The 23,235-nt window shown below is 40.8% G+C and overlaps 2 protein-coding genes and 1 non-coding gene across 4 annotated transcripts; 1 reads left to right on the top strand and 2 right to left on the bottom strand.

Moving 5' to 3' along the window:
* The first annotated feature begins 4,934 nt into the window (after positions 1-4,934).
* On the top strand, positions 4,935-14,889 carry sdr42e2 (short chain dehydrogenase/reductase family 42E, member 2). Of its 2 annotated transcripts, none has more exons than XM_075454007.1 (12): positions 4,935-4,971; positions 5,428-5,872; positions 6,735-6,830; positions 7,865-7,922; positions 8,165-8,283; positions 8,364-8,439; positions 9,266-9,348; positions 11,281-11,418; positions 11,541-11,606; positions 11,879-11,942; positions 12,059-12,132; positions 14,201-14,889. In XM_075454007.1, the coding sequence occupies exons 2-12, from the start codon at positions 5,435-5,437 to the stop codon at positions 14,459-14,461; spliced, it is 1,473 nt and encodes a 490-aa protein (XP_075310122.1). In that variant the 5' UTR covers positions 4,935-4,971; positions 5,428-5,434; the 3' UTR covers positions 14,462-14,889. The 2 variants fall into 2 exon arrangements, with proteins under 2 accessions (XP_075310122.1, XP_075310123.1); XM_075454008.1 differs by lacking the exon at positions 14,201-14,889 and adding an exon at positions 12,464-12,595.
* Positions 14,890-15,298: 409 nt separating this feature from the next.
* trnal-uag (transfer RNA leucine (anticodon UAG)) lies at positions 15,299-15,380 on the bottom strand. Its single transcript has one exon. It is a non-coding gene; the product is annotated as a tRNA-Leu (tRNA).
* A 1,160-nt stretch (positions 15,381-16,540) lies between these two features.
* Positions 16,541-23,210, bottom strand: cdr2a (cerebellar degeneration-related protein 2a). The gene is made up of 7 exons (XM_075453766.1): positions 22,867-23,210; positions 21,499-21,611; positions 20,053-20,201; positions 19,733-19,909; positions 18,466-18,768; positions 18,032-18,314; positions 16,541-17,937 (listed from the first exon to the last, which is right to left on the bottom strand). The coding sequence occupies exons 1-7, from the start codon at positions 22,943-22,945 to the stop codon at positions 17,659-17,661; spliced, it is 1,383 nt and encodes a 460-aa protein (XP_075309881.1). The 5' UTR covers positions 22,946-23,210; the 3' UTR covers positions 16,541-17,658.
* Between the last annotated feature and the right edge of the window lie 25 nt (positions 23,211-23,235).

The raw sequence follows: 23,235 nt of genomic DNA, 5'->3' as shown, positions 1-23,235 counted from the left end.
ATTAACTTTTCTCACATTTGTGGCCCTCCCTTGGGTTGAAATGCAATAGAGCTGCTGCATCTTTGTTGTATGGACCCTCCAAAAATAGAAGCAAAGGCCCACTCAACCAGTTTTAAAAAGATCAGTCTGCAGCTATTGAGTTCTATCCAATAATTTGGATCTGTTATCAGGTTTCTGGTGCTGCCAGCAGATTATCAGAATAACAGTTTCCCAAGCTGCAGATATACTTACAAAAAGCAGAGAAGAAGCTTAAGGCTTATCATACCATAACAAATGTTTTCAAGATTGTGTTTTGACAAATTTACTCTCCACACTTTTACTTGACGTCTACTAAAGCCTTCCCAAACAGGACCGATAATGCCAGGCTGCTCAGACCATAAACGGAAGCCAAAAGATTTAAAAGTGCCAGAATCTTGTCTCGTTCAACAGAGGCATATGGAGACATCTATATTTAGAGATCACATGTTTATCAGTTTACTTGCAAGTAGCAGCATCCAGCCTGTGAAAAGGGTTGTGAAATGTCTCCTGAGGCTCTGGGAGAGGTCTGGTGGAAATTAAATAAACCTGATGATGTCACAGTGGTTTCACCATGGTGATTTAATCTTTGGCTAGTGATTTAATCTTTTCATTATTGACGTTATCGTTTTAAACTAAAGATGGAGGTTAGAAAGAATTGGACCTTTAGGAGAGAGGAGGTGTATCTTTTATGATGGGAACTGTTGGAAAATGAGATTTGGGAATGTAATGCCGGAGACTTAAAGCCAGGAAGGCTTGTTGGGTCCTATAACTTTTTATAAAGGTACAATACTGACAACTGACACTTTTAACAGAAGGCCCATATCTAGATATCTAAATCAGTGGTCATCCTGTGACCCAGGAAGGGAAACTGGCTGTGGATCATCCTGTGAGAGGCAGCCAAGACTGCTGAAAAAGCTTTTGATTGGACCTTTTAGTTGAGGTTGTTCTGTCAAATGCAAGTTTATTTTAACCCTTACAATGATAAAAATGTAAAAAATAGTATTAACAGGATGCAATGCATAATATATAGCGTAGTACTCTGATTCAGCATCACATTCAAGTTTGAGGTGGACATTTTTTCCATAGAGTCTGGAGCAGTTTCAGTTTAATGCAACTCAAGTCAATGAATATCAGTAGATGGAACACATATTTCCCAAGGGATTTATGCTTTCAGAGTCTCTCTTGGAAACTGCCTTGTGAGCTCTAACCTCACTAATGGGAGTGTTGCTTCTGGCTGATTGAGATTTCCTTCCCCGTGTTTAACTTTGAGCAAGGGTCACAGAGGAACGCTTCCTTCTTGCTGTCTGTCCTCTCTGTTCTCCTGTCTCATTTCTGCTGCTGCAGACAGCCGTGAATCTGCACTTTTCCCCCTTCTAATTTATTAAATTTGTGGTTCCGGGAAGGGACCAGACCAAAGCTTCTTTTTTCTTTGGACTCTTTATCGAAAGAGTTTTATCAGCAAATTAGATTGAAAATCACATCTTGTATGCTTCACAGTTGTGGACGCATACAGGGCAGAGCAGTGCCTGTGCATGTTTTACAGTAGATTGAGACTGTTAATGAGCAGAATGGATGTAGACGGAAATTCCCACAGTTTTTCCCTGCATTGCCTCCGGTGTTGGAGTTATAGTTGTAAGTGTGTCACACAGAACCACCACCACCACTTAAAATACCCAACAACCACTGACTGAGCTGCCATGAATTTGACATTGAGCATGACATTAGCGGTCTCCCAAGGATGAATCATAATGACTCTGTTTATTCCATGACATTTCATTTTGACTCCTCCATCAAGTCAGATCTTGTGGCTTCCATTTGTCTTTTGTCCATCATCTTTTGTCTCTGTTTACCTCTCGTTCAACATACACAAAGCTATTTAGAGCCTGAAAACTTGCATGTCCCTTAACGGTTAAAATCTGATCTTATTTATCTTCATTGATAAACAAAATGACTCCTCTGCCTTGCCTCTCCTCCCCCTCACTGTGCAGCCACCAGTGTCCGTGTGTCTTACTGTAACACACAAATGATTTAGGGATGTTATGCATACAAGTGATTGTGCTACTTTTCTTTAATCATGGGTGTGACTTCACAGCACCCTCCTGACTGGTTTTCAGTCAGCGGCAAAGGATTACAGTGTCATAATAACTTTTTGTTCATCAGAGCAGCAGACGGAAGCCACTGACAGCACTTATCTCTCATCACTTCCTCCATATTTATGTCTCAATTTCTTAAAAATCCTCAATAGCTCGTGCTTGTGGAGCCTCTTAAGAATTGTAGCAAGTGATCTGGCATTAGATCTTCATCTTATCCTTAGTTGTCGACTCTAAGTTCACTAACTGACACAGTTGGGTTTGAACAACAAGTGAACAAAAATAATGTATATATATACTAATTATGTATATATACATTATTTTATGTATATACATGTATTATATGTATTGAGGGTGAGGGGGTGGTACGGGTTTTTGTGTGTATATTTTGGTGTCTGGCGCCCCCTACTGCTTGAAAATAAAAACAATGTTTGCTTGAGATTACACTGGTTTCATCGGGTCTTCAGTTGTTCTGTTGGAGGCTCAGTTACAGCACATTCACTGTGGCAACATTGTACATTAACACCAGTGAGGAGCAGTTGTTTTTCCACCTGGCCTTTGTATTTGATATCTGATAAAAGTTGTAAAAAATCTTTAACCGTCTTGAAGTTATTCATTTTTAAACAACAACAACAAAAATACCAGCTAACCACAGTAATCACATTTCAAAATATTATGTACAGTAGCGGACACCATGTGTGCTGAGTCTTTTTTAAGCAAAGGTAAAAGTGATGCTTGTACACAGGAGGAAAATGTGTCCAGCAAATAAAACATGCTCACAAACACAATCCCTGTGCCATAACAGAGAAGGCCGGAAGTCTTTGGCCATTCTGCTGCTGCTTAAGATTTTTTTTCTCCTCTCTTTAATTATGTGCCGTGCATTCATTCGTGTCAGCTCAGGTTTGGAAGTCTGTCTGCTGTCAGTTAAATAAAATATGAAGCCTCACTTTCTACTGTCTCCAAAAACCTCGTCCTCAGGAACATCAGGGTGTTCTGAGGACAGTGGAGCATAAATGAGTTACTCTTTAATTCAGGTTACTTCCGTCTGTGAATGGTTCATCATGTTGCTGATATACATCCATCTAAAAAAAAAAAGATCTAACACCTGCAGTGTAGTTTAACTCATGAGTAAGACTGTCAATAAGTGCAATCTTTATTTTCACAGTTTTATCACTTTAGATGATTTGTGGCAAATTTATTTATCATTTCGGTTTTTCTTTTCTTTAGTTAAGACTTTGTCATAGCAGTAAATAGTCCAATGATATAAAGAACTAGAAAAAAAAGCTGTTCCTGCGAAACAGCAGTGAGAATGCTGATGAAGTTGAATGGGGATAGCTGACCATGCTAAAATAGCTAAAAATTGCAAAATCTTTGCAGAAATTTAGTTTCTGAAGCTTCAAAAGGCCTGAAAGGTATTTTTGAAAGGATCTGGAGCTAGATGAAGGCAGAAAACTATGGAAAAGAGAAAAAATGCAAAACAAAAAGGGAAAAAATTCAGAAAGAAGAGAAACAGTGCAGAAAAATGTGAGCATTTAGCAGAAAGTAAGTTGCTAAAGTTTCAACAGGCCTGAAAGGTATTTTTGAAAGGACCTGGAGCTGGCAGAACATTAGTGAAGAACAGAAGAAAGATGCAAAAAGGATTGACAGTTGGAAGGTACTCCTTTGATTTAGAGGCTTCTTATTCAAAAAGTAAAGTTCTGAAGGCTGTGAAAGTCACAATGGCTGAAAGAGGACAAATTTTCCACGTTTTAATGATAATATTATTTGTGTGGGTTAAAGATTTTGGAAACAGTGACAGTTTTTTTTTCTGAAGAATCCTTCTGTATTCTTTCTGTAATGCTTAACAGCATTCTTACAATAATTTAAATTGTACTTTTATCAGCAAACAGACTTACAAGTTTAAAACATTTCTGCATTCATTTGATAAGATATGAATAAACAAAGTCCTCCAAATCCTCAGTGTATACAGTAATGTGAATTGATGTAATTACGTATGGATAACGTTTAATTTCATGCGCAAACAAAACTGAACTTACAGCATGGTGCAATGAGACCGCAAAATATTAGTAATCAGTTTAAAGTTTTTTATTAAAGTTTTGATTATGGTATTGTGGAAGGGCTTCCCACCAAAGTGAAGCGTATCTTTTAAAATGAATAAAGCCTTTTCCTCACACCTAAAACTTCATACGCATTTCAACTTGCATTTGTATCAATTCCGTTTTGGATGAAAGAAAACGAAATCGGTGCCATAACTGCTTTCTGAGCTTTATTTGTGCTATTTGTGAATTAAAAACTGAAGTGACACAATCAAAAAGCGGCTGTGGGAGTGATGACTGTATCTTGCCCATATACTGTCAGTGTCTGTGTCATGCCCGAGGAGCCCTGAGTCAAGGTTTTCTCTGGTAAAATACATGGCAGAACGTGTGTGTGTAAGGTGCAGACATTGAGGCACCAGGGTGTTTGCGAACACGTACGCATAAAATAAGTCCAACAATCTATTGTCCTCCAGAATATTTGTAAACAGCCCTGGTGTATCTCTGCTGAATGTGTGAGTAAAATCCCATGAGAAGCTTCCACAGGAATTGGACATATCCTGATTAAACACATCAGGATCTTCTTAAAGTTAGATGCTTTGGACTTGAAAAAGATGCTGCTGTCAGTGTGCTAAAGATGCGATTCAAAGTTGCCGCAGGCCTGCACGCCTCATACAGGCATTACGGTAGGAGTTCTTCAGGTGAGGGTGCAGGTGACAGACCGGTGAGAGGTGGGGCTTTGGGAGGGACCAGAAAGTGCTCGGCTGCATTTCTTCATAAGGCAGCCGGCACAGGCATGGATGTGATGAAAGGAGGAGAGCAACAATAAGGTAAGTTAACTGATATGACTATTAATTTGAGTATCAGCAAATTAGAAAGTTGGACATGATTTATTCATCGTTTGCTAAATTTCCCATCGACTCATTGATTCAGGAGGAAAATGTGGCTGAATTTCTGGCCGAATTTGATGGAAAGAGTCACATGTATTGGAGTGATACTCCTCACGAGGATTCTATAGAATATAAGAGGTTGTTAATGTGGTATAATACTTAAATTTTCACTATCAAACCCTTTAGCAAGATCACAGAACTTTATCTTAAAGTCAGGTTGAGATCCCAAAGTGTGATGATAAAAGAGTCTTAAAACTATAAAATGTTTAAAAAATATCTGATGGATTGGCATATCCATCAGAAGACAGTCAGACACTCAATAATTACTCCTTAAAGGTCAGACTGTAATGATACTAAGGCAATAAATGACTTATTTTCCCATTTCCAACCCTTCAGGATATCTATGGAGCTGTACAGTCCCAACATGAGCGAGAGTGGGGCCTCTGTGGTCCAGGTGAAGCAGGTTCCCTGCCACAGTGTCCCTCTTTGTCGCCTGCAGGCCGGCGGACACCACACGCACAACCTCTCCCACCTGTCTTACAAGTCGTGGATCAACGATCCAGCCCCAGCGGTGGCCTCCAGCCTTACCCCGGCCACACGTCACAGGGTGAGTGGTGCCATGGCGGGTACCTGCAGCAGCCCGGAGTGTATGGCGTCCAGGCTGGGAGAGGAGGTGGCAGTGGCCCACGGTGTCTCCAAGGGGAAGGTGGTGGTGACAGGAGGTGGGGGATACTTTGGTTTCAGACTGGGGAGAGAACTGGCCAGTGAGGGGCTGTCTGTGATCCTGCTGGACATGAACAAGCCTTCATGTGATATTCCTGATGGAGCAACCTTCTATCAGGTATGGCTCAATGGAGAGACAATGTCCTCATATGTTTTCTGCATTTATGGCTATTAACATTTATCTGTATGCATATTTTTCTTGTATTTTTCCCATTACTTTGCTCCAACTAAAAACATCTTTTTTCCCTCTTTTTTTCCCCCCTCTTTCTTTACTGGGCACTCAAGGATTTCTGACACTAAGAAATGAAGTTATTGTTCCTTTCTTCTGGATGTTGCTCAATAAAACAAGTGGAATTGCTCATATTTTCACAAATGTTCATCCTGTAACCATAACAACCAGCCATCATAAGTAACGGTTCAACACCTGCATCGTGGTTTGATTTATGAGCTGCCACTGGAGGCATACTTTTGTCATTCATTTGGATCTTTCTGTCACAAAAATGGCAATGTTTCATAGGCTCAATATTCTAAGACTACTTCCTATCAACTGATAGTCCAGGTTCTCACTCATTTAACTATCTCAGTTTTAATGCCTGCTGCCTTGCTGTTAAAACCTGTGCAGATAGTTCACGTTTCCCTCCTAACTCTCGTGGCTCTGTGCAGCCCATGACGTGTCACCTCTAGTGTTACAGTGCGTCAGTGTGTGTCTGTGGTCAGTGTGCTGGCTAGAAACAGACACAGGTGAGTGATCTGTCTCAGAGCACCAGCTGCTGGCTGGGTCAGAAAGGGTGGAGACACGAGTCAGGTTTCACCTGCGCACCTCTTGGCACAGTTACCTTAATTATTACTGTCCTTTCATGGGTTGAATTTTTATTCCTACATACAGACCGGCAAACTGTTAATGTTTTGTTTTAGGAAAACACTTTTTGTTATATGTCTTGTGTCATGTCCTGAGGGTGGGCTTCCCCTCTTTTTTACAGAGCGACATTCGGGACTATTCTTCGCTTTATAAAGTGTGTGAAGGGGTTGACTGCATATTCCACACAGCAGCTTATGGCATGTCCGGACCAGAACAGGTGATGTCCCTTCATGTCTTCCTCTGCTTCTTCTTGATCTTCCTCCACTTAATCAATTAGAGAAGACTGTAGTCACGTTTCAGTCATTCAGCTTCGCAGACTGTTTCCAGAGACACCAGACCGACAGGCCTCAGAACAGTTGATCATTTATCTTTGTAACCATCAAGACCACCAACCTGAAGGACTGGGTGTGTGTCCCTGCAGCTTTTAACGCAAATTGTAAGAAAAAAAAAAGTATATATAAAAAACACTTCCCTTTGGTCTTGGTCATGGTTACTACTGTGAGTCAAGTGGAATGAGACATAACTTTGAGTTACCTATCATTTCTGTTAACTCATAAAACCTGTGATGGACATTACTGTACTGTATGTACATGACATTACTCATATGTTCCACTGTATTTCAGATATATTTTGCTTGCATGTTTCATTTCATTCTTCTTCTTCAGTCAGCTTTTCAGAAGTTTGTCCACACTTACTCATGGGTAAATGAATCCATCCTTTTGATTGATTTTATATGTGTGGTAGTTAAACTCATGTAGCCCCAAGGATGAATATTTTTTCCACACATGAAATAGTTACATACTTCTGTAAACAGACAGTCATGTGTACAATTGATGGAGTTCCACCTTGATCTTTGATTTAGAATATTTCAGATTTGCTCACCAAGTCTGAAGTGAAAGGGCCGTATTATGTATTATAACCTGTCCAGTCTCACGGAAAGTGTGAAATAGTCATGTTAAGGAAAACTATTTATGGGAGCTGACCTTTATTTCGTGCCATGCAGCCCTCTTCCAAGCTTCCAATCTCCAAATGTGGACTTTTTTGCCTGTTGAAATTGATGCAACAGTTAGTATGTGACTTTTTTCACAATATACTGTGACACTGCGCTACCCAATGGGGTTATTATCGTGTGCTGTAGCAAAAAAAACAGCAACATTTGTGGCTGTGGACACAGATGAAACATATTTCAACAGATGAAATATGTGCTCAGTCAAGAAGAGTCATTATCCTCTCTTTGTTTCTGACCTCCAGCTGAGGAAGGAGCAGGTGGAATCTGTTAATGTTGGAGGGACCAATAATGTCATAAATGGTAAGAATGCCACGGGTGCTGAGCACTTCAAATACGCTGATACAAAACAAATTCATTTGTGGGTGAATATATGTTGGAATTCTATAATGTTGTGAGAGCACTTTTTTAATTGAAATAAGTCAGTTTCCTGTTTAGAGTTTGTGGTCACAGGTAGTAATTCTTGCAGCTGATGGTAATTTAATACTGGAACAAGTCTTTTAGTGGATTAACGATACAGAGTTGAGTGATCTGCTTTCTTTCAGTGTGTAAGGAGAGGAGCATCCCCAGGTTGGTGCACACCAGTACCATCAACGTGGTGTTTGCAGGGAAACCAATCCAGGACGGTGATGAGGCTTCAGTGCCATTAGTGCCCAGTGATTTGGTGAGCGGCAGTCAAATAAAAATCACGATTGTACATTTACTGATAATGAAGAGTATGTCAGATGTATTCCTCATTTACAGCACATCGACCACTACTCCAGAACTAAAGCGATTGCAGAGCAGATGGTCCTCTCGGCCAACGGATCTTCCCTGAAAGGTGTGAAACGATCAGCGAATGGTCGCAGAATTACACAAAGAGGTTGCATCCAGAGAAGATTGCAATCCAGCTTTTGTTCTTTTTCCTGCATCAAACTGTGTGTGTTGGAAAGAGGTAGTGGTTGCCATGGAGACTTAGTGTGCAATCCAATAGGTGGTACAACAGTGACAGCAGTTTAAATTTAGAGCTGCACACAAAGGTACCATCATAGAGCAGCAGTCACTTGACGCTGATGTCTCGGACATTTACATACCTTCATACTGACAAGATGTTCTGATAAGGTTTATGTTCCACTGTGTGTAGTTTGGTAACAGTAAGTCTGTGCTTCAGTGGAACCCGGCACGCTATCAGTGACCATCAGCACATGCATTCAATTAAGCTTAAAGCTTGGGGGTATCTCATTATATACTGCAGGTTAAAGTTTGTGTGTCTGCTACAGCAGGAGCTTTTTTCCACTGCCCTGCCCTTAAAGACACCTCACCTGTGAGGCTATTAATAGCTGCTTTACCCCTATTCTCTTACACTTTCATGAGAATCAGTCAATCGAAGTATTTAGATTATTTTAAGGACAAACATCCTTCTTGAAAGGATTTACACATTAAATACATATGGTTACATGATGACAGCTCATCTTTCTGTTTGACTTTAATTGTCGGACCTCTTGTTGGCTACCTTGACACACTTGTGGTGTTGGTGCTTTCAAAAGAGTAAAAAATGTCAGTAGTTCTACTGCTAGAGGAGAAAGAGTGTGAAAAAATGACTCAAGCAAGCTGATACTGACCCCCCCCCCCAATGCATTTATTCATTTCTGTATCAATTTATAAAGGTGGAGGTGTGCTGCGGACCTGCGTCCTGCGGCCCTGTGGTATTTATGGACCAGAGGAGAGGAGACATCTGCACAGAGTGATGGTGAGCAAACAAAACAAGGGACATCCTTTGGCAAGTATTAACCATTTTTACAGGTGGCAATGGAAAAAGAAAATTTACATCTTGCAGTGTCTGATGCCTCCCTGGTAGAATGCACTCCTGTCTGAAGAGCTTGGATTATTGATGAAACTCTCCAGGCATCCAGTTACAGCTGGCTTCTCTTCCAGTCAAAGCAGTCTAGTGAAGGGGTGAATGAGTTTGGATACAGTATTAGTTTGGCCAAGACGAACGACGTTTAATACTCTGTTGCTTTTGACTTTACCCACTAGTCTGGAGTTAATGTGAACTTAACTGCATAATAATAGAGTATGCTCATCTTCTTGTCACTTTAAAATGTGGGCACATCCTTGGTTTTGGAATAAGAGAATGTGAATATTCTATTCTTTTTCACCCCAATGTATTATGAAACATTTACAAAGTGTAAAAGTTCTTCAACTAGCAAAGTATCCTGGAACTTTGCCATGCAGTAAATGTAAAAAAAGTTTTGATCATTTAGGGTTCAGTTATTTGTTTTTGATAAACTAACATAGATTCAATTCTTTAAGATTTAACATATGAGTTTTGAGCTGGTTTCCTCAGCTACTCCCGACATAATATGTATACAAATAAAGTTGGTTTAGTGAGCGATTTTTTTAAATTTTATTTAATTTTTGGGGCATGGGGGGTGAAAGTTAGGAATTTAGTTCTCCATGAATCTCCCACATCCTAATTGTAATCATAATCAACCCTTGATATTGTAACAGGAAGACATGAATGACTTATTTTACATGTAAATCCTTTTAAAACTCAACTATAACATATTGTCTGCCATAACCAACACTAAGGCGCACACACATGGAGATCACAGGTAAAGTAACAACGCCAAAATGGATCCCAAGTCTCAGCCCAGTCTCACAAGAAACACTGCACAATGACCAGTTTGTGGTAATGTCACAAAAAGGCACAGAAATTTTAAGATGTAAGCATTCATTCTTTGTTTTGTATAGGGAAGTGTTCTGGTGACCTGATCCCAGTGGCGATTCTAGAGTCTGTGGGGGCCCCAAGCAAAAAAATCAAATGGTTTTTGTTTTCCACTAGCCTTGAATTTCCGGCAAACGTTGCCAACAATCACAAACACTCTGAGGGGCTAGTTCTCCGCGAACATAGCCTACAGTGGAACTTGACGTGAGTTTGACAAAGTCAACAATGCAATTATGGAATTATAGAATGGCATGTTAACTAGACAATCTTTGACTAAATCATTTAAATTTAACTGTTCAAAGAAAACATGTTCACCATGAACGTTCGCCACTGTTTGAGACAGTTTATAAAGTAACTAGACAATCTTTGATTGAATGCACCTCAGCTCTCGGGGGGGCTCCAAGCAGTTGCCTGCCTTGCCTGTTGACAAGGTGCGCCTCTGCCTGATCCCAACCTGTAACCATGTATTTATTGATATGTAACCCCAACTATGTATGTTTTATGTCTAACCCTAACCAACCCTGACTGACTGTGAAGTTGGGTAAAACTCGATGGCCAATCTTGGATAGGATGGGACTGAAACTTCTCTTGTTCTCTTGTGTGACAGTCCATGGTATAACATTCCCATCCAACCCCTCCTAACTCATTATAAGTGGTTTGATCTATTTTTTGTCCATTCTAACGATTGTGAAAGTTTTTACTTTAAAAACATGAGCATCTTGCGATCTTGAAAGGCAGACGTAGATATGTAACGGTTTTGGAGCACAGACAGTGTGGAAACTTTTAAATTCTTTAGCCTTTTTTTTTGCGAAAAACTGATACATTTTGCGCTCTGTACCAGTTTAGTTATTACACATTCTGGTGTGAGCTTGTGTTGGTGGGGTTCATAAAAACATTCAGCTGCACAACTTACTAAGAACGGTTTACTTATCATCCCTTCATGTCTGTGTTCAGATGAATGTTGAGCGCCGCCTGTTCAGCTTCAGGTTTGGGAACACCGGGGCCAGGATGAACTGGGTACATGTCGATAACCTGGTGATGGCCCACAGGCTGGCAGCTGAGGCTCTCACACCGAAGAGGAGCTGTGTCTCGGTGAGTCACATTACACTGACCTAAAGACCCTCAGATTAGAGATGATTAATCTAAACTCATAAATATTTCAGTCTCCACTGTAGTTTGAATTAAGGTTCTACCAAGTGTTTGCTCCTTTGCAGAGTGGACAGTCCTATTTTATTAATGATGGAGTTTCAGTGAATCTCTTTGAGTGGCTGACACCTTTGGTGAGTTCAAACCTGGAAATGTTCTTTAGGTTTCATTGACTGTAAAGTTAAAGACTCATGTGTCTCGAGTCGTTTCCCTAATGAATGTCCAAAAATTAGACCACAACATGATCTTTTAGTGTCTTGAATGTGTGCACTCTATTCTTGCTGCAAAACTCGAACGTTTGTTGACAATGAGAGAGAATTACAACAATTGCAACTATAGTTTGATTGAGAAAAGTTTAGCAAGTAAGATTGACTTCCTTCGACTGATGTGCTGTCTCTCCTTGCAGTTTGAAAAGCTGGGCTACAGCAGACCGTTGATAAATCTGCCGGTTTCACTTGTCTATACAGCCGGTAACTTAACCTTCTTTCTTCCTTTTTTCAAATTTTTTTTTAGATATCTTTTATACCATACTTGAATTGAAATGCAGTGAGTTGCTGCTAACTGTGTGTTTGTCCTCTGTTTCAAGCCATCCTAGTGGAATATTTACACGTGATTCTAAGACCAGTGATAAAAGTGCCCCTCCTTTTCACTAGAAGTGAGGTAATTATCCTTCTTTTTCTCTTTAAACTTCACTTCACATGTTCACTCGAGACTGAGCGTTAGTTTCGAGTTCAAAACAAAAGACTTTCCTGTTGTAATTATCAGATATCGGTACTTGCAGGGATGGATAGAGGGCACTGTGGCAACTGCAGAAACTGATTTCATTTGTGTTGTCTTCAGCTGTTACTTCTGTTCATTTGAACAGAACAAGTTGTTTTGTCCCTCATCTTTGTCCCCTATAAGGGGATATCGCCTGCTTTGATGATTGAAACAAACTATGCTACACATTTACACCTTGACTTAAGGTTCACTTATGCTTCCTCTCCAACAGTCATGGCAGTGATGTCAAATTCTGAAATCAGGAACGAACAAAGGAAAATGCATTTACAGCTCTCATTTCGGCTGATAATGAGGCGGAAAAGGCAAACTCCCGCACATTAAGCCCCTTCCCACTGCTTTTCTCTCCGTGAAAGCCTTCTGAAATGTTTGACATGTATTATCTAAATTATTATTTGTAGTTTATTGTATGTATACTTCTCCTATACTTGCATCTATTCAGTGCACATGTTACTTTTTTTACTGTTTTTTCCAAAACACTTTGAAACATTAAAAAGAAAAGTTCTCTTAAGAAAGGTGAATATGATCCTCATTTTGCAGTGATCTTGAGAAAACACATTTTCAAGAAGGTTGATGTTATCTTTAGATAAAACAACTAAAATTCATAACTGCAGGCACAGCTTCCATATCAAAGAACTAAGTGTGGCAGACATCATGGAGATGTGACTCTATACTGTGGAGCACAGTGCATGCCTAATCAGAAGTACGTGTCTTGGTGATTAGGTTGCTGACTGCATGTCAACGTCTGCATTTTTTTAGTGTGTATTTTTTTCCTATAAGATCTCCCCCTTCCCTCTTCTGACGCTCTCTGATCTTTTTGTGCATGAAACATGAAAAACCAAAGTAAGGCCTGAATTATTAAAGTAAACGTCGTCGGATAAGCAAATGCCAAAGCTTTTACCTCTGTGCTCTAGTTCCTGTCACGACTGCATAATATTTGCTTAAATTTAAAAAATGTGAAATAAAAGAGAAAAACAATGGGAGGAATTTGGCTTTACTGCTGCCTCAGGAGGCTTGTATAGTCTGAAGAGGCGTGTGAAGGAGTCTCCGTGGCAGCCTGGTAGGTCCTCATGAATGTGTGATGAAGGAGAAACCGAAGCTAAGCGTCGTGGGCCTTCACCTGGAGCTCATTCTGTCAGACAGCTGCTGGCCGGGTGATCGATGATTGCCCCGTGAATAAAACATAAACTGCTGTGGGTCAGAAGAGGAAGTTCGGAATGAAGTTTACAGGAAGTGACATAGTGGCTGTTGCTATGGCGAACCTCTCATCTTGCATATGATCCTTCAGGTTGGAGTAAGACACAGTGTGACTTGCAGGAGAGCATTTGTCTTGCATATACATCCCGTATCTTAGATCTCTTAGTGAAGGATCTAAATACTTCTTCCAACACTGCAAGAAGTCACTAACATTATAAAGACATATATGTATATACACACACACACACACACACACACACATATAAATATATATATGTGTGTGTGTGTGTGTGTGTGTGTGTGTGTGTGTGTGTGTGTGTGTGTGTGTGCATTTGAATATCATCTCTGTCTTGAAGGTGTCACCAAGTTACATCTATCAGAGGGAGACATATAGCCAAGATGTTTGTCAGGTCTAACAGGATGAGCAGAGCTTTGTACTCTATAACAGTTTTTTGTATCATAAACAAAATATAAAAACTTAAACAGACATCTTTTCGATTTCTGTTTAAACTCTTCTCTCACTGCATGGATTTCACATGCAGACACCTTATCTCCGGCTGTAAAAAGATGCTGCTAACTGGAGACATCCATCAGTCACAGGTTATCGAAGTGTAAAACCAAGATTGCCAAGCCGAGGTTCATTTTAAACCATTAGCTGAACTTGTTGGTTTGGGTGTCTGTAGCTGCTCAAGAAGCATCTTGAAATGATTTCTGTTTCAATAGAAGCTTGTAAATATCTCATCTTCTGCTGCAGGTCAGGAACATCACAGTGAGCCACACCTTCAAAATCGACAAAGCCTGTCGAGAGTTGGGTTACAGCCCTAAGTCCTACAGCCTTACAGACTGTGTGGATCAGTACCTGAAGAGCCGACAGCTTCGCTCCAGCTCAACTCTTTTCAACCTCTCCTCGACCTCCCAGCTGCCCCAAAGCCTCATCCTGCTGCTGCTGCTGCTGCTGCTGATAGGTCTCAGCCTGGTGCTGCTAATGTGGTCCTGCTTAATCTGTCAGAACTAAACAATTTCTACTGTAATAATTTGACTTAGGATTTATCGCTTCAACCCAAACACTTAATCTCTTTGGCAGGGAGGGAAGGGTTTTTCTTAGATGTGGCAAATCTGTCGAAACTCACCAGACACATTAAAGTATGTCTTAGACATAAGTCTTAAGAATTTCTAGTGATATTATCTCTCTGTCTCATTTTCCAAAGACAGCAATTTCCCCTGATGTATATACAATGATTAGTATTACATAAAGTTGTTATTATTTACAATTAATCTTCTGCCTTGTGAAATTATGTGTGCCTGATTTCAAAATAATGGTACAGCTAAAAAAGTATTAAACCAGAGTTATGTTATGTTTGATGTTACTGCTATTTTGGGATAAAAATCCCAAACATCTAACTTTGTATTACTACTAAATACATTATTGGTCATTCTATTTGAAGTATGCTTCCAGTTTGTATAATAGAGGTCTGTTGTGATTTACACATCTTCAGATTTTAATTACTATTGAGGTAGTAATTTTGTACACTTTTAGAAATAAAAGCATTAACAATGAATGCAATGTCCATTTGGTATCTGTGCCAATCACATATGCTATCCTAATGTGCACTGAAATGATTTGATGCCGAAAAATGTAGTAGGTTTGAGTTTAAAAATCCTGATCTACAAATAAAAATCTCAAGTTTGCCACAAGAGGGAGCACTTGCACTGCAAAGAATTTTGCTCGGTAAGATTTTAAAAACAGAACTATGGGTGTATAGTGAATTGGTTTATTTTACGAAGTAATTATCTTTCTCTGAACTTAATTGTGATTTAAAAAATAATTTCACTTGAGAAAATAAGAAAGAAATGGCAGCGGTGGGATTCGAACCCACGCCATCGAAATGACTGGAGCCTAAATCCAGCGCCTTAGACCACTCGGCCACGCTACCACATTGCACAGAACCGAAAAAGTAGATTTATAAATCTTGGACAGACAATATGGTGTGCATAAACACTAAAGGTAGAATTCCATTCAGCTGGTTACGTTATCCAACCACTTTATGAAATATGACGTTAAGGACTCGCAAAAGGTAGTCATAAAGATAGGTAACATTAGGCGTATTCTTATTAAACTCAAGGTCAAGACTCCTATTTAACAGTTGATGCTAATACATCAATATTAATACCACTCACTTGTACATTAAGGGAAGCAAAGATGCACTCATCTAATTTGTGATTTCATGCCTTAATCTAATTCAGCAGGGGATGGTTTAAATCACTTTCCTCTGAGTAGATTAAGTGTACAGATGCAGTCTCTGGTTTGAACTGGCAGAGCTCCAGGAGCTGTCAGAGGGAGGAATGTCTGGAAGATTTTACCCTGAGTTGGTGTGGACATGTAAACCTGAATTTCTAACTGATATGCAACAAATCCAAATAGAGATATTGTTGTTTTATCATCGATTAAACTGAACACTGGCCAATCTGTCTGAAGCAAAAGTACTTCAAGATGCGAACTATGCGTCTGTGAATATATGGAAAAAGTCAATTTACTGTGCCATGCAGAGAGCAATAAGATTACGTGCTGAAATGCAGTATGCCAAAACCTTTAAAATAAGTTCAGGGAACTGTCTTCCTTTGCGTTTTCTAACTGTAACAGACGATATGTCACTAACGTGACGCTTACTCTGAGCTTCAGTTCTTCTTGAGCTACTTTGTCCTCATGGGTTTAACTTTAGACACAGACATCTACTGATTGCTCGCCTGATGCCTTGCCTGTTTGCGTGTGCATGCTCTGGTTTTGCTTAGACCTGTCTGTCTGAGGGGGCATGGTATGCAATCCCCTTGTTTGGAGGTTAAGAGGATTTGGTGCTACTTGAGAGCTGTGGGGAAATCTCAGTTATGTAAAACTTCAGAATGAAAAGAAACAAAAGGCCCATTAATTGTCTGCCCACAACAGTCTAGTAACTGTTGTGAGCTCTGAACTCTACACAACACTGGATCATCCTGCATTTCTTTCATGTACTTACAAAATTTCAGACAAACACACTCGTGCCAGATTTGGCATTTACACATAAAAGACAAAAAAACAAATGAAAAATCAATGCTTTTATTAGTTAGTTGCAAGAAAGAAAGAAAAAAAACATTTCTAGTCTTCATGGAGGACATCTAATATCAACTGTATCATCTATTTGTTATTTTAGCATCTTTTTCATGAGCACCACATAACATGTAAGGTGTACATAATATTTTAACTAAATAACATTATTTTACTGAAGTCCTGAGTTTTTTTTCCCCCCTACGTATGATATAGTTATCACTATAGCTTTACAGCTGTATTATGTACAATGTCTTTGTACAAATTATTATTTTTTTTTTCAATGTGTCATTTTCAACAACAGAAGAACACCAGTGTATTAAAGGTTTCACCTCCAGTCAGTTGATTCAGCTTAACAAGAAAAAACAAACAAAAAAAAACAACCTATAAAGAAAATCAATAAAGATTAATCTTGTGTTAATAAATAAAGAAATTGTAAAAAAAAACAACAAAAAAACAAAAACAAAACTCATGTGTCCTACATCAGTGGATGCAGTCGTCAGACGCGTGAAAACAAAAAGTGACAGTTTTCCAGTGTCCACTTATATTTCTCTGGTGCCAGCGACCCTCAACCGCTGTTCAAACGACTGTCAACTTACAAAAACCAACTCCGCTAGCAGCTAAGCTAATTAACATAAATTCCTGCTTACATCGCTACAGTTTTTCATCCTATTCCAACATTCCCACTCGTCGTGTGTAACACCAAACGTGTTTCTGCTCCATGTGCCTTACTCCTCTGATCACCAAACAGGAAAGTGGTCACGAATATGAACACTGTGAGTGGGCATAATACTTGTAGATTTGGAACTCAAGCAACATGTTAAAATGTACTTCTTATTCATAAGATCTATTTAAATACCTTTTTTTTTTTTCTTTGATAGTTTTTTGGAATTACTTATTATATCAAATATCATTCAATTTTAACATATAACAACATTTATGACAGACTTTCATGAGGATGGAGTAAAATGAACAGTGCAAACTAACTGAAGTATAGGCAGCGGATCTAAGGTACAATGAACATGTAGCATCAGCACCCTTTAGACATTGTTGGAGGAGCAAAAGGAACCTCAGTGCTTCTCCTGCACAAACCTTTCACAGACAGAAATGAGTCCTGAGATGATGCAATACATTCAGTTTGCAGACAGATCACGGTCCCTGCCTGGATGCCTGTTCTCGCTGAGGTCCTCTTTGGTCTTTTGAATGCGGGTGAAGATCTCCTTGAAGAGAGTCTTGTACTCAGGCTGCTGACTATCTTCAAGAACGATCGTCAGATCAGATAATGCAGCAGAGCTGGACAGGCGGCGGCGTGCCCGCATGCTCGCAGAGGGACCGCTGGCCGTCTGGACGGCTTTATGGCTGAGCCCGTCTGTTGCCTGCTGGCATCGCCGCAGCAGCTCGTCATATTTCACCTGGAGAACACCCAAATATTAGTGAAAAGTGTTCTACAGCCATCTTAGGAAAAGTCGTCATAATACACTACCAGATATGCAATGAATACACCACCTGCAGTGCGCTGTACTGTGCATCCACCTCATTGAGCAGTGAGATGCCCCTCTGTTTCACAGCCTCCGCGCGCCTGATACACAGCTGTTCGTGACCACGCCGGATTTCATCTGTGTTAGTTGCTCTTAAAATGCCGTCGCTGTGACGCCTCTGTCGGCTGGGTCTGATCTGCTCCTCAACCTTTTCCGTCTTGTCCTCCGTCTCACTCTGCTCTGGGCTGGGCCTCTCCTCTGAAGCAAAGTACACGGTTTCCGGCAACAGAAGCTGATCAGGTCTTCTAACACTGGTGAGAGTGGAGGGGAACGGAGACGTGTGGGTTTTGAGGAATCACACACACGGTATAGGTTGGATATCAAATATTGTATCATCAAGGAAAAGTGAGGCAAAAATAATGTGACAGTTTGATTCCACTCCATTCAAAAGTCAGCTCTAACCTGTTGGCGCAGTCAGCGCGCCAGAGAAGCCGCAGCTGCTCCACTTCCTCCTCCAGCTCCTTCTGCCTGGCCCGGCAGCCCACCAGCAGGGCCAGCCGCTGCTCCAAACTTCTGTTCTCCTTGAATGTCAACTCGATCTCCTGCTCCGCAGCCTCCCTGCGGCTCCGCTCTGCAGCCATCTGCCTCTGAAGAGTTTGGATGGAGCACTGAAGAACTCGATTCTCCTCCTCTGGGTCTTGGTGCCGATCTCCGTCACAGAAGGAGCTCTGAGGCGACCAGACTCCGTCGCTGTGAGCTGAAGACCTGAGCCATAAACAATTATGTTACTTCACTTAACGTGTTAACGATTCCTCTTTTGTTTGTCTTCTTGGTGGAAGTTTATGGGTACTTCGACTTCTTTGAAATTTTTCAAGGTGAATAAAAATGTTTGGACTCTATGTATGCATTTATTTGACATTTAAATACCCGCTTAAAGATTCAACATAACTCTGCTGTGGACCATGCTCTTGGTAGAAAAGATGGAAAAAGCAACAATTCACCATAGAGTATCAGCACCTTATCAAAGCAAACTTAATGTGATCATAATCTAACATGCTTGTTACACCTCTTTTTATATCTGGGACTATTACATAAGCAGGGAATACGTGATTGTTTGTGAAGTCAGACAAATGTCATAAAATTATATACATCATAGGGCCATAAAGCTACACATTCATATAGAAGCATTGGTGAAATGTGGGGGAACCCATTACCATAGACTTTTACATAAACAGGTAGCGTGCTATGCCGTAAGCTTAAGCAACAGTTGAGTGTTAGTACACTGCTGACAATAGGGGAAGGATTAACTTCCTTGTCCTGTGGATTATTTCTAAAGTAAGCGCTCTACTCTGGCTTTCTGTAGCCTGCAGATGGCAATTCAGCATTCAAGGGCTGAGATGGGAGAGTGCTGATGGTTAAGAGGAGATCAGAAAACAGGCCGGTGCTCTAACTTGCAGCTGTTCTCCGTGTCACTGAAGCTGGACGTGTAATGGCCAGATGTGCTACACAAAACTTACTGAGTCTCTTTATTTAGTGTCCACTTCCATCAAAATATTTCTCCATATAAATATAGCTACTGATAAACAGAAAACATCAGAAAATGTTCTTCTGCACCATATAGTCTACAACGTCCCACAGGATGTCTTCTCTGACGATATTTCACGTCTCACATCGTTAAGCTCCATGCAACAGCGGCGCAGTCCAGCAGGGTGCGAGTAGAGGGGGTTACCTGTCCTGTTGCAAGTCATACAGCTCTTTGAGGCAGGACACACTCTGCGCTCCGAGGCTGCGGCGCTGCTCTGCCAGATCTCTCTTGTTCCGCTCTGCCTGGGCAGCCCTCAGCTCCTCCACCTGCGTCTGCAGGTCCTCCATGTAGGTCTGAAGTCCCTCTACAGTCTCTGTTAGACTGAGAGGAGAAGACAAAAACAATGTGAGACACTTTGTGTTGAGGATTATCTTTGAACATGTAAGCTTTTTGACCAACTGACAGGCTAAATAATCATGTAAAACATAAGCCGGCAGTAATTTACAGATATCTCTTACACTAACCTTTGGATTTTGTGTTGGGCCAGGCGGTTGTCCTTTACTAGTCCCTGGTTGCCTTGTTCCAGATCTCTGGCGACCAAATCCAGCTGCTCGTACACTTTGGCATGCTGGTCGTTCATCTCACGCAGCAGGTCCACCTGCTTGGTCAGGTACTGGTGGATTAAAGCACAAAGTTTTTAAGTCATTTTGATAGATCATAGACTGGACAACTGATTAAAGAGACCAAGCCTCAGATGAGCATAAAAAATGAATTCAACTAGTTCATAGATTTGAGTTCTTGACTCAGATTCAAGACAAAAAGAGCTAAGAGTTTTATCAATATAAAACTTAAATCACTTAATCTTTATATAAAGACTTTGCTTATCGAGCATTAAAGATCTAAATACTCAGGGGTGAAACCAAACCACACATTAGGTCATCTAAATAGGTTATCAGGATGATAACATGAGCCTAAAACCTGTGTTTGCATCATGCATGAAAGCATATTAAGTGTCACCAAAGGCTCATCTCATTTGTCCAATTTCAGCCTCCTTGTCTCCTGCTCATAGACTGCCAGGATATGTCTGCAGCCGCCTGCTGTTTGCTGTTAAGCAGCACCAGATCAAGTCTCCATTTAATTAAAGCTTATCACCTTCAACTCAGTCCCAGCATTCAACTTTGTGAAACATTCCAAGTTTTCTCTGGTAGACACGACCATTTCTCCTGAACTTATTTCAATCAAACAGAGGCATGTCCCTATATCACACCATCACACACACACACACTGTGTGCAGCAACAGACACTGCGTTAGGATGTGTCCAAGAGACGTACTGGGATTACCATATCAACCGAAATAAATCCTCTAGCCCCAGCCTCCTCACTGCCGTAAACAAATTAAGACTCTTATCTTTGCTGACCTGCTGAGCAGCGTGTCCTCCAGCACGAACTGATCAGTACTGTTTCCATATTCAAAAATGTCTGGATTCAGAAGCTCAAATAATTCCAAAAAACGTCCTCTGCTGTATTGAGGTACTCTGCTTGGCAACTTACTTTTGATTTCAGACATATACAGCGTGAATAAAATCTTGTAGACTGATCTGGTTAATTTGAAACAACGTAACAAACACAAACTAAGTCTTTGAAAAGTGGCGCAAGCAAATAATCTAGTGAAAGTTTCCCCCTAATCAGGCAGGCGAAAATTCTGCCAGGAGGACGCACTGCGCCAGAGACTTATGAGGTCAGACTGGTCAGGATTAGCTTTTACTCCATCCTATTTTCAGCATTTCGTGAACTTTTCTCAATGAATCTCCTCTAATCCTGGACTCATTCACTTAAAAACATCGGTGCAGCAACAACACGCATGGACAGACGGGAGTGTGGGCGCACCGCGCAGGCACACGGGCGCAAACACATGCTTAAGGCTGCTAGGGCCTCAGAGCTGTGGTTAGTTTCTTCCAAACATTTATCACCTCGATTTCCTGCAGCTGCTCCTGGTTAGTGGAGTACATCTGCTGCAGGGCCTGCTCCAAGTCATGGTTCCTGTCCAGGAGGGTTTTCCCCAGCTCCGCTGCCAGATGGAGATCTACGCAAAGCAGAGCAAAACATGTAAGCACAAGATATGAGACATCTGCAAACACTGGCAAACGATGGGAATGGTCTCATATTAGTTGTGTGCGCACACACACAATAACATAATTCACTGTATACCGCCATTAGTATTTGGCCTCGGTGGATCACAGAGGAATCTGAGGCATGCCGTGTGACCCTTTCCTTCACTAAATTCTCTTTATGGTCTGGATCTTGTCCGGCGACAGTGCTCACTGGCACTAAGGAGTGAAGCTGATCTTATGTGGGTCTACAAAATAAAGTGAATAAGAATGTGATCAAACCAATAAATAGATTTGATTTCAAACCCAAACATGCTACAATACCCTGGAATCTTTTAATATAGGTGGAGGGGACTGTGAAACATCTCTCTCATCCCATTCTAAATCCACCTCTCTATAAACACTATGCACTTGTGTTTTTATCCAGAGGAATGCTACAGGAGGTCGTGCTCACCTGCTGGCATCACTTATCGAATCATCTCTGCTAGTAAAGGCTCTAGTCCCCCCCCCTCCCCTCCCAGTCAGCATATGTTTGGCATTCTTTGAAAAGGGCCAAGACAAATGATTAATTAGCTACATAATTTGGTTTATTGATTTGTAAACCCCACAAATGATTAGTTTAAATGTCAATTTCAGACACTTTATATTTATCCTGTACTGTAATGCTGCTGGCAAATGTATTAGAAGACATCTTTATTCACTTTAATTCTAAATATACAAAAGTTGCTTTAATAGCATAAAGGAAACAGCTTGAAACCATAGTTCTACAGTGTAGAACAGTTTTAGCGTTGACTTCATGGGTTTTATGTCCCTATGCCTCCCACTGATTTCTCACAAGCATGTTTTCCTTCCACTTTTTAAAAAAAACTTGCTCCACCGATATAGATGTCCATCTCTTGCTTTCATATCCCGCGCGGCTGACTTGGCAGCACAAACAATTCAAATGAACAACACACTGTATAGAAAACAATAAACACAGGACCTGTGACAGCCTCAGGAAATCCTGAGCAAAGAGCCCCTCTCAAGATCCTCCAGCCTTCACCGCATGATCGGTGTGATTCAGCGTCACAAGAGTAAAACACATGCACATTTATTTCAGGTCACCCGTGCGGATATTTGTTGCGCTTTTTGTCACGTTACTTTTTCTACCTTGTTTGACTTAAACAAGTGTACGGAGTGATAACGTATAATCCAGTTTAGGGTGCGTCCGCACAGCTGCGCAGCTCTTACCGTGTTCAAGATCCTGCGGGTTGTACCAAGACTCTCCATTCTTCTCAAACTCCTCTTCCAAAATTATATCAGTTAACATTTTCAGACAGCGGGGCGCGCCAAATCTCCACCTGACAGACACCGGCAACGCAGGCGTGTACTGTGGCAGCTATGGACACGTCCGCTATCCGCCGCCGGCTGTAGACGAGCGTAAACTACATCCCTCTAGGTGTGTGAAAGCGGCTTTAACTCTGTTGTCTACGGCAACGTGGCAAATCCAATACACTCTGACATCCAGTAGGAGGCAGAAAAACGTTTTTTTTTTTAAACATGAATTTCACTTGTAAACAATTTTACCTGTAAATAACATTTGTAGTTTCACTTCTATCT

The sequence above is a fragment of the Odontesthes bonariensis genome, chromosome 21, assembly GCF_027942865.1.
Source record: "Odontesthes bonariensis isolate fOdoBon6 chromosome 21, fOdoBon6.hap1, whole genome shotgun sequence".
Taxonomy (NCBI): Eukaryota; Metazoa; Chordata; class Actinopteri; order Atheriniformes; family Atherinopsidae; genus Odontesthes; species Odontesthes bonariensis.
Note: the sequence above shows the minus strand (reverse complement) of the source record. Positions and strands in the feature narration are given on the sequence as shown.